This window comes from Diospyros lotus, chromosome 3 (assembly GCF_014633365.1).
Source record: "Diospyros lotus cultivar Yz01 chromosome 3, ASM1463336v1, whole genome shotgun sequence".
NCBI classification, from domain to species: Eukaryota; Viridiplantae; Streptophyta; class Magnoliopsida; order Ericales; family Ebenaceae; genus Diospyros; species Diospyros lotus.
The window spans coordinates 28,387,188-28,398,861 of NC_068340.1; the positions used below are offsets into that span (position 1 = coordinate 28,387,188).

The 11,674-nt window shown below is 37.5% G+C and overlaps 1 protein-coding gene across 5 annotated transcripts; it reads left to right on the forward strand.

Moving 5' to 3' along the window:
- The first annotated feature begins 1,499 nt into the window (after positions 1-1,499).
- Positions 1,500-9,605, forward strand: LOC127797576 (E3 ubiquitin-protein ligase WAV3-like). Of its 5 annotated transcripts, none has more exons than XM_052330596.1 (4): positions 1,500-1,577; positions 1,872-2,120; positions 4,421-9,244; positions 9,344-9,605. In XM_052330596.1, exons 1-3 carry the CDS (start codon positions 1,575-1,577, stop codon positions 6,347-6,349), a joined length of 2,181 nt encoding a protein of 726 aa, XP_052186556.1. In that variant the 5' UTR covers positions 1,500-1,574; the 3' UTR covers positions 6,350-9,244; positions 9,344-9,605. The 5 variants fall into 5 exon arrangements, with proteins under 5 accessions (XP_052186556.1, XP_052186557.1, XP_052186558.1 ...); XM_052330597.1 differs by having other exon boundaries at positions 1,508-1,640; XM_052330598.1 differs by lacking the exons at positions 1,500-1,577; positions 1,872-2,120 and adding an exon at positions 2,134-2,622.
- The last annotated feature ends 2,069 nt before the right edge of the window (positions 9,606-11,674 follow it).

An 11,674-nucleotide genomic window follows, 5' to 3' on the forward strand; every position in this document is an offset into this window, starting at 1 on the left:
GATTCTTAATATTTTCTCAATTCAACCATGGCGTAATGGGGTGTCAATGTTCAGAGTTGGTAGATCGTGATTCGTAGGTTTATAATAAGAAAAATGAGCACAATAGCAAAAAGGAGGAACAAATGGAATGAATAACAATTAATACGCAATAAATTTTTTACGTGGTTCGACCAAAATAATACCTATTCCACAACTGTTCTTTGATTATTTCAATAGAGTAACAATATATCATTATTCTCGTCGTCTTCTTTAATGATTTTTTTTACCCTTATTTATAGAATGAGATGTTTATAATTTATATAAAATCTAAAATAATAGGATAATATTATAGAGATAATATGTCATTATCAATTCCATAAAATTAGAAGTGGATTCCGCATTACCAGATATTTGATTTGTCTTAGATAAAGTAAGTGGGTCTCTGCTTCCGATTGTTCCACGATTTTGTTGTTATGTGAGCTAAACGATTAGGCTAACGAACTAGAAGTATTGCTAAGAGTTCGATTGGTTTTGTGGCATGAGTTCGAGTTTTAGCAACGTATGACCTTATTTTAACGAGATTGGTCTTAGGCTTTTTGGGCTTTAGGAGATTGGGCTGACCCGCTAGGTCGAGTTCAACCCATAAGAAGTGGTGCAGGAAATACTCATAGGATAATAGAAAAATATTTTTTTTTCTCATGTGTGTTTGCTTTTTTAAAAATAGAAATTTATATTAAAATCTATAAAATAGTTTTAATTTTATCTAAACCTTTTTTGTTATATATTTTATGATTCCCATTTTTTATATACTGTAAAATATATACTAAAAATATTTTAATATTGGTTTTAAATTTTAAATTATATAAACATAAAGATAGAATTCTTGGGAAAATGGGGATTCAATTTGACTATACTCAAGGAAAATCATTATTTTCAAATATCAAAATCTATGTATTTTGGAATAGAATGTAGCCAAATAAAGAAATTTGAAATATGAAATTATAGATGATTGGCATCCAAATATATTATGTTCAAAAATAAAAAATTAAGTATCCAAGAACTTTTTTTTTTTAATTTTTATTTTTTAAACTAAACGAGGCCCTAAAATCTCGAATAATAATTGTTGAATATGATCGGAAAGGTGAGGACTAATTTAAACTATATATAAAGATAAATTTATTATTTTATCCTTATTTTCTATCAATGGTTTTTATATTTAAAATTTGATTTTATGATTTAAAAAAAAAAAAGAAGGAAAAAAGAACCCTCCCCTCTCCAACCAAACTATTCCCATAGTGACGGACGCTGTGGAATTATATAATTTTATAATTATATAAAATTGACTGACTTAGGTGTTTTGAGGGGTTTTTACTTTTGTTAACATTGACGAATTATATAATTTTATAAAAAATAAAAATAAATAAAATGATTACGGCGTTGAAGGCTTGAATGGAAGCAAGCAACCAATAAGGAGAGGAGAGGGGAAAATGGTAAATATTTGGAGATAAAGAAAAGTCAGCTTTAAAACCCAGATTTGGCCCTTTCAATCCAAGACGATTCCCTGCTCCATCCGGAAGGTCAAAACCAGAGCTCTAATGGTAATGGCAGCCAATTCCTAACAAATCCCAGGCTAATTTCATGTTTACCCTTTCCTTTCCAGTGTAGGCCCTTCTTCTTCTTCGTCTTATTCTTCTTCACCACTGTCCGTTCTTATCGTCTCTTTCTTTAAAAATCTTGCTAGTCAAATCTTCTCTCTCTCTCTCTCCCTCCCTCGTACGGTTCGTTCCGCATATGTTTTCCTGGTCCAAAGCTATTGCTTTCTGTGTTCAAGGGATAGCCTTCACAGCATTTGAGTACTTAAATTTTGTTTCTTTCTTTCTTTATCCGTGAAGTTGAGATCAGATCGAACGTCAAGAATGGGGAGCAAATGGAGGAAAGCGAAGAATGCTTTGTCGTGCCTTCAGCTTCCGGGCGAACTAGAAGACGACTCGCCAGGGCAGTCGAGTCTGTCCGCTGGGCGGCTCTCTGGTTCCGTATTGCTTTCTCCGGCGGCCGGAAGTAGCGGTTATTCAATGTCCAAGACGCCTACACCGTCGTCCTCTGGTCTCCTATTGCCCAAACAAAGCTCCAAATCATCCAAAGTTTGTGTTTCTGTTTACATTTATCGGAAGATGCTGTGTTCTGATTTTCTTTTATGCTTTTTTTTTTTTTGCAATTAATTTCATGGAAGATTTTAATGTTGTTCCTGTTTTCTTTTTGCCATTTGAAACGTTTCTTTGTTCTCTTGCTGGATCTGGACTTATGGTTTGGCTCCGTAAAACTGGAAACAAATAATCGTGTAGCCATTTTTTTCTTTTTCATCAATGGTTCTTTGGTTTTCCCCTTCTTTTCTTTTGGGTTTTTGGCTTTATTTTCTTGGACAATGCTAGACTAGCTCGGGGATCTGAACTATGGATGTAAAATAATGGTGATCTCTGAAACGGATGGCTATTGGTTGTGACGTAGTTTTCAGTTCTCAGTGGTCTTGTTGATAAAGTAGATAAGTCCCTTTTAAGGGCCATCATCTTCTACCCTCAGTGCATAAGAACTACAATGTATCCTCAAAATTTTCTTCCCCTCCTTGAAAGGCGAGTGCTTTATCTGGTCAGCATCTCTCGCTCTCTCTCTCTCTCTCTCTCTCTCTCTAGATTTTCACCATTTACCGAGATTTGAGAATATCCTGTATACCTTTTTCTATGGACTGATTTTCTTGCATATCCATTCTTGTGTTGTGAACTTAAAAAATTTTTGGAACCCTTTTTCCTTTTCTTGCAATATGCAAGGTATTTTCCGTTATTTTTCAGGTTATCTGAGTGTTTATTTGTTTTGTTTTGAATATTGACTGATGGATCCTGAATACGTTTTGTGTTTCAATAGAACTGTGAATGATTCAGGGAGCCCTTCATTGATTTGCTTTATATTTCTTCTTTGATTTGATTGGTTTTTGGGTTCTTTCAACCGGGATAGTGCTGGGGCTCTCTCTGTATAACAACGTTGATTCATTAAGTTGAACTATTGGCTGCCATGTATTTTTCGGATTGGCTTATTGGTGGCAAACTGATAAAGTAGATAAGTTCTTTCAAGGCTATTACCTTCTAGCCTCATTATAAATGGAAAACTACAGTTTACTGTCACCTTGAAAGGAAAGTGCTTTGTCTCGTCAGCAGTCTTTCTCTCTCTCTCTCTCTAGATATATATATATATATATATATGGATGATAATCCTGGAAAGCCTGTAGTTTGTCAAAGAGGTAAGGGAGAAGAAAAAGAACAATATCTTATCTTATACAAGGGACCAATGATTTCTCCTCCTTTCGATAGAGGGGCTTTGAATTTTTTATTTTTTGGACATTTCTATTGTCTTAATAAAGCTTTATCATTGTCTGACAGTAGCTTGTGCACCGCACCCTTTTTTATGAGATGCTCCCTTTATTTTCTTGTAATTTTTATTAGGGTCTTCTCCTTGGGGTTTGACTGCCTCCTACTAGCTCTAAACTGATCCAACCCGCAATTGTACCTTTAAGTGAATCTTCTTTGATTTAGAATTGCATATACATGGATTGCATTGAATTTATTCTTTTCATGGAGGGTTGAATAGAATTCTTCTTTTTATGCAACTGGCTCAATAATGTGGCTAAGATGCATGCATGAGGGCCAGTCTTTCGCACCACTGTATGCTTTATGATTTTGATGGCTATTCAATCAAAGGCGATCGTAAGGAAGCTTTGTTTCAATCCTTTTCTTAATAATTCGTTTTGTTTATGTGAAAAAGATTCAATAGTTCAGACCTGCTGAGTTCAAGGGGATTTGGGGGCATCTGGTGTATTTATTAGTTCCTGATGCATGCTACACTAATCATTAATTTTGAAATATGCTCAGCAGTTTATCATTATTGACTGAAGAGCCCTACGTGCTTTGAATTCTGAAATATATGAAGGATCTAGAAATTACCTCCAGGTTGAAATAATACTGTCAAGAATTTTTTTGTTCTTTTTTTTTTTTTTTTTTCTGGTTAGAGCATGTAGATAGATTATAAATTCATAATAGCAAGTTTGTTATCTAGCAAAGGAAAAAAGCTCTTAAATTCTTGTTTCTTGACATCTTTGGGGTCACTTTCACATCTCCACACATAAAAGGAGATCAAATCGAAATTGGGATGTCTCGCCTCGAAAAATGGTGATTAATATTATCATGTTAATAAAGATATGTGCCCTTCAATATGGGCTCTATGAAAATCTAAGTAATGCACACTTGTGTTTAATCTTTTATGCAAATCTGATTTTGGGGTTTCGTGAGTCTATCTTGTGCAAATTTTGTTTTCAGTCTCTTTATTTCAGAGAGTTCATAATCCTGATTTTATGTCATTGAGTATGATTTCAAGTTGCATTTCCTTTTTATCGCAGAGCACATGTACAATATGTCTGAACACCATGAAACCGGGCAATGGCCATGCCATTTTCACTGCAGAATGCTCACACTCCTTCCACTTTCATTGCATTACTTCCAATGTAAAACATGGAAATCAAATTTGCCCCATTTGCAGAGCAAAATGGAAGGAATTGCCCTTCCAGGGCCCTTCTGATCTTTTGCATGGAAGGGCAAGAATGAACGCTGTCACTTGGGGGGCAGATGATGACTTGATGACTGTTTTAAGAAGGCAATCTACCGCTCGTGCGGATGGCAGTAGGCGTCTCCCATCATTTTTTCATGCTCCTGAGCCAGACGTTTTTGATGACGATGAACTTGTTGATCACCAACATGAGATTACTGAAAAGGAATCATTAAATGAGCACGTTACTGATAGCCACTCCCTTGGAGCAATAGAGGTGAAAACACACCCAGAAGTTTCTGCTGTTCCCAGATCAGCCTCTCATAACAATTTCACCATTCTTATTCACCTCAAAGCTCCAACGGGCCAAAGATACGATTCTGGGGGAAATGATCCTAACTTGCCCCCTGTATCTCAAAGTTCTCGTGCTCCAGTTGATCTTGTCACAGTGCTTGATGCCAGTGGCAGCATGTCAGGTACCAAGCTTGCTTTGCTAAAACGAGCGATGGGATTTGTGATACAACATCTTGGTCCTTCTGACAGGCTTTCAGTTATTGCCTTCTCCTCCATTGCTCGCCGTCTGTTTCCCCTTCGCCGAATGACTGATACAGGACGGCTGGAAGCATTGCAAGCTGTTAACAGCCTGATTTCAAATGGTGGAACAAACATTGCTGAGGGCTTAAAGAAGGGTGTTAGGGTGATGACTGACCGCAAGTGGAAGAATCCGGTTGGAAGTATCATACTGTTATCTGATGGACAGGATACATACAATGTCAGCAGCATTGGTCAGGACCGTAGCCAAAGCAATTACCCGTCACTTCTCCCAGACTCTATTAATCGTAGTGATGGTACTGGCCTTCAAGTTCCAGTACATGCTTTTGGGTTTGGTGCAGACCATGATTCTGCTTTAATGCATTCAATATCTGAAAGGTCTGGCGGAACATTTTCTTTCATAGAAGCTGAGAGTGTGATTCAGGATGCTTTTGCACAGTGCATTGGAGGGCTTTTGAGTGTGGTGGTGCAGGAGCTGCAGGTTAGAGTTGAGTGTGTTCACCAAGCGCTGCATCTTGGTTCAATAAAAGCAGGAAGTTACAAAACCAGTGTGAGTCCTTATGCGAGACTCGGGTTTATTGATGTTGGAGACTTGTATGCTGAAGAGGAAAGAAATTTTCTGGTAACAATTGATATTCCAGTTGATGAATCCTGCAATGAGATGCCATTATTGAAGGTTAGATGTTTTTATAGAGACCCCATTACAAAAGAATCAGTGAACTTTGAAGAAGCTGATGTGCTAAAAATTCAGAGGCCCGAAAAAACTGGAGATTTTGTGGTGTCAATGGAGGTGCACAGGCAGCGAAACAGGCTCCGAGCAGCGGAGGCAATGGCAGAAGCAAGAGCAGCTGCGGAGCGGGGAGATCTAGCTGGTGCAGTGTCTGTCCTTGAGTGTTGTCGTAAAGCATTATCAGAAACCATATCGGCACAAACTGGTGATCAATTATGCATAGCTTTGGATGCTGAATTGAAGGAAATGCAAGAAAGGATGTCAAATCGTCGTGTTTATGAGTCATCTGGAAGGGCTTATGTTCTATCTGGACTGAGCTCGCATTCATCGCAGAGAGCAACCTCACGAGGTAATTCCGCAGAGACTACTAGCTTTTCTTATCAGACTCCATTCATGGCCGACATGGTTACCCGATCACAGACCATGTTCTTTGGTAGTCCATCCTCTCGACCATCCTTGAGGCAGGCTCGATCATTTACTGCCCGACCTCAGCCCAGGTAGGCTTATTATTTTTGAAGCTCTCACATTGTGTTCAATGGATCTGTCTCGGTGCCTTGTTTTGTCTATTATTGTTATTTTCTCTTTTTCCCTTTTAGTGGGTTCACGGGAAGTGGGCAACAATTTGAAGAGAGAAAGTGGCAAGGGGGGGGGGGGGGAGGATTCGGATGTCTCTGAGTTGGGTATATTTCGTTTTTTGGCAATGTACATTCATATTATCATTGGGAAAGGTGGGAAATGGATTTGGATTTGGATTTGGAAAAACATTAAGAAAGGAAAAGGTGGGCGGGGGTTAGGCCTTTGGAGGTTCCGCTTGCACTTCATGGTTTTGTAAATAAGTGGAGGTGTTCTTATTCTCTCGAAGAAGATATTGGAGGGTGGTATAGCTTTGTAATTGTGGAAATACTTTGAAGAAGAAATTCTTCATTTTATGATATATATGCTATTAATTCTTTTGACAAAAGTTTCTTTCACTGCAATGTTAGTTGTACTTCTGTAATTCATTTGTTCCTTTGGTGTGCTGGCATTGGATATGTGAACTATGAGTAACGCTAGGCGTCAAGACTGTCATCAGTCATGACGCCTAGCTGGCAGCACACCCAATGGTGTGCTGCCAGCTAAGTGTCATGACCATCATCTGTCATGACGCTTAGCGCATTATTCGTGAACTATACTGTACTTCCAACCGTGACATTTTATCATCATATAATAGTGGATATGAAGTGATATCTTCAAATTTCCAAACATCACATAGATAAATAGGGAAGTAGTAATTTATCAAACAAACTTAGAAAAAAATGAATGAAATTTGTTTAAGTAAACTTTCTTTTTCTTTTCTTTTTTTTTTTTAAATTTACAACCTAACCATGCATTTAGGCAACAGGTACAAATTGTTCATCCTCCTCTCATTTTATTTTCTCTTGGAAAATCCAAAATGAGTATGACACCAAAGTCTTTCATTTCATAAATTTGAGCCCTTCCATAATATGAGGTAGGATTGTAATCAAATCGAGCCAAATCAAACTTTGATGAGTTCGTGCTCGACTTAGCAAGCTAGTTTTTAGGCTCGATCTAAAGTTTAAGCACTTGTTGGCGAGTAGCAGCGAGCAATACCAAGTGAAGACGAGATGTGCGGCAGCAAGCGATGACAATAGTGGGAGGCGACAACACAACAGGGTGCGTGTGGCGATGACATGCGAACATAGCGCACAACAGGTGATAGCAATGTAGCGAAAGACGACGTGTGATGGTGATCGAAGGTGGCAACTGGTGGTGGTTGAGCCTCAAATGGAGGCTTGCAACAATGATTGGAACGAGAGTCAATTGACCAACCAGATAAGAAAGAATGGATTGCCAAAAGAGAGGAAGAGATGGCGAGTTGACAAACAACAACTACTAGATGGAGAAAAAGAGAAGACAGAGACACAAGTGAGAGAGGGAAAGAGGAACTAATAAAGGTGGTTGTTAGGGTTTTCTAATTAAAGGAGAGAGGAATTACCCAATCTTTGATTGTCACTCCAAAATTCTTAATTAATTTTCTAAGCTCAAAAAGTTTAAAGATAATGTTTTTAGGATTAAAAATCTATCTTATTTTCTATCTTTTTTCGATCCTCTCGAATACAAATTCAACTCTATTTTGTAATTGGACCGTTCGGGCCCAATCTCGGCCTTCCCTCTGGGCCCAATTTTGGCCCTCTCTTTGGGCTCGATCTTGGCCTAGCATCAGTTTACCACGGCATCATTGCAACCCCTGCTGGGTATCTGCGCAGCTGTCTCAGATTCCATCCTCATTAATGGCGGATCCCATCTACATTAATAAGGGTTTCATCGCCACCATGCTATCACATGGGAACCTCCATCGACACCAGATAGTCAGTCGCATCACTTGTAAACACACGACGCATACATGCAAGATGACGTCTCATCCTTCTATATCAGTAAGCTCTTTTTAAAGTAAATGTATATTTTTTCCTCTGAGCTATTGATACACTGCCTTTTCTCTTACCCCTTACTCATTGGAGTGTCAGAGTGCTTACAGGTGTCAGCCGCCCCCAGGATGGACCCCTCGTCGGAGCCTGTTGTTTGCGACCTCGCCTCCGATCACCCCCTCCCCTTTTTGGTCAGAAATGAACAATAATATTTAATAATAATTTCTGATATACATAATAAATTCTTAAAGGTAAATAATTTATTAGTGGTATTTATAATTATTATTAAATTCATATTATTTTTATTATTTAACTTTTGACAATGAGACTTGAAACAATGATCCAAAAAAATTTAAATAATATATTAAACATATTCCATTTAATTATATTATTATAATAATTTAAAATTTAATAACTTTATTTAAATAATATATTTATAAAATTATGTTGGATCTACTGCGGCTGATTTGAGTCCGATATGTTTGTCTAGAATTCTTGTTCTTCTTCATATAATGTACTAAAGATTGAACAACTACGGTGGGGGGGGGTTTATTCAAGCTTGTCTTCAAATGTGTTGGAGCCTAACTTGATCTAGAAAAGGAGCAGCTTGGTTCTTATAGTTTTGCGGCTTGAGGAGGACATCACAAAAACATGTCAGAAGGAAAGACAGGATCAAGTGTTAGTTGGGGCTACCCCCCCCCCCCCCCCCCCCTTTTGGGAATTGGATTGAATGGTAGATGAAATGTGACTTGGGGAATGTTTGGTGAACCGTTTCACCCTTAATGTGCATATATGAGGCAAAAATTTGCTCTCTTTGGAGAGAGGAGGACCATAGTGTGGTACGTGCTAGCCAGCCTAGCTTCTTCCCTCTTTTGTCCGCCATGGATGCACCTCCCCCGCCGCCGCCAGAAGCGCCGCTGCTGTCGCCGCCGCTGGTCTCACCGCCCGGTGGTGGATTTCTGGATTCTTGGTAGCATTCTTTTTTCTCCTCTTTTTTGGAATTATTTTCCCACAAGAGAATTAGCAAGTGAAGCTGGGACCTTCCCCTTCTGTCTGTATATTTTTGCAGCCTGTGGTTCTTGTGTTGCTGTGGGCTTTTCACAAGCTGCTGCCCTCCACTGTTTGAGCCAGGCCCTCCACCTCCCTAGCGCGGCCGCCGGACACGTACTCTACTGAGCCTGTTTGTGATCCTTTTTCTTTCAGGAAGATTAGTAGGAGTGGATGTTAAAGTCACAATTTCTGCTTTTCATTTTTCTTTTGTTTTGACATTCCATTGACAAAATAACTAATGGTTCCAGATTTTGTGCCCAATTCTCCTAATTTGGGCTGAATGATGGTCTCGACTGTAAAGTAAAGAAAGCATGATGGGGCCGGAGGGCTGAGGCTGGCCCGGGACTCATATTTGGGCCCCTCGCGTGCCCATCCCGGTGCCCCCCATATATATTTTTTATATTTAGAGTGAAATACATCGTCTAATGTTCCTGAAATTTGATTTAAATATAGAAAATAGTTTTTATGTCTATTACTCAACAGTTGTAGTAGATTATTTTCTCTGTTAAATTTATATTCCACGTGGTGTTCTTGACGAGTTGTATGTTTACACCAATTTAATTTTTTAACATTTATTTAAACGAGAGGATATTAGTGTAATTTTTAAAACATCAAGGCACACATTTAATTTAGCAAACCCTCAAGAATTTTGACTGTAATTTATCTTAAAAATAGAAAAACAGCCCTAAGGTATGAAAAATTACTACCACTTTTAGTAAAAAAATTTTACCGGATATATACGGGTGAGCAATCCTATTGGTTGCAGCCCCAAAAAATAGTCAAATAAAATGAATGGGTGTAATCTAACAGTAGTTATTTATTTGGGGTGGAAAGTGTGAATTATCCTATTTTTAAAATTTAAATGCAATGAAGCTAGCTGTTGCCTGCTGGCCCGAGATCTCGCTGGCACGGGCCCTTGGAGCTTTGTCGGCGTAAGCATTAAAGTAATTTTCTTTAAATAATATACATTAATAATTACTTTCTAATTTGGTAACACTTTTTGTCAACAATCAGAGCCGGTCAAATGAAGTTGGGGCTTAAGCAAAACGATTTATTGAGGGCTTTTTTAAAGTATTAATTTTATCTATAAAAAAATAAATAATATATTTTTTTATATAAACATTTCATCATTTTATTAAATAAAAAAATTAAAATTCAATCAACTACAAAATATAATATCTCAGAGAAAAAAAAAAATCAAACAACTTACTACGATAAATAAAGAAAAACAAAACTAATTTTTCAACTTTAAGAAGGTCAAAAACTATACATTCTTGATTCTCTTATAGAAAGAAATAAAATAAAATAAAATAGTAAACTGATAGCATTAAAAAGATAAAATTTATCAATAATGAATAACTTTTTATTTTACAAATATATGTTGAACTATGTTCACTTTTATGTAAAATTAATTTTTCTTATTTTTTGAGATGCAAAATTATTGATTAAATCTCCATAATTAAATTTATCTAATAAATCATGTTCAATAGATAATGTTTTATGCGAAGAGAAAAAAATTGAGATGGGAAAATGAATTTTAGGGGATATTGAGATTATGGGATTTGGGAATAACTGACCGCAATGGTAAAAAATTAGAACATTTGCCAAATGCCAGCAACTCAATTAGCTAGAAGGCTTGTCATTCCGAGATATTTACGAAAATGCCGTCGCAAACAAACATGGATTATATATCTTCATAAATTTAAAGAATTACATTACATGGTGCAACAACAATTACGTACATTTAATACTTTTTTGGGGGGGGGGGGCAAAAGAGGATAAATAAAAGAGCATGTGATGTGAAGCGTAGGGATCTCATAGTACCCAAGGCCAAGGTTAGCAGAGCAGAGTCATATGAGTGAGTCAACTCCTCCAGTCCTCGGATGTTATGTTTACGAAGGAAGGAGAGAACACAATTATATATATACAATCACGCTTGCATTTTAAATGAATGAATAAATACAGAAAGAAACAACTTCCCTTTGTCCGGAAGGAACCCACACTGGGATTCAATCCCTCTTTATCTCCCGCCCCCGCGCGCGAGGGTCCATCTCACATGCAGATGTCATATATATAAATAAAAATTATAATATCATATCATTTCTTTGTTTAATTCTACGTAACGTATCTGACGCCCCCATTTTTAGTGGAAAAATGCTATTGGTACACCCATTTTGTACACATTGGACTACAAAATGGGGTATTATGACAAAAAATCCCTCATGAGGCGCATAGAGGCGCGTGAGGCTCATGGAGAGGCGCAGGGTATTTTGGTCATAATACCCCTTGTGTAGCCCAAAATGTACAAAAATGATGTACATGTAGCATGATCCTTTTCAGTGTGTGTGTG

Bases quoted from the DNA above. Each gene is read 5' to 3' on its own strand.
- LOC127797576 (XM_052330596.1), top strand. The intron at 2,121-4,420 runs GTTTGTGTTTCT...TTTTTATCGCAG, and splicing joins AAAGCTCCAAATCATCCAAA to AGCACATGTACAATATGTCT.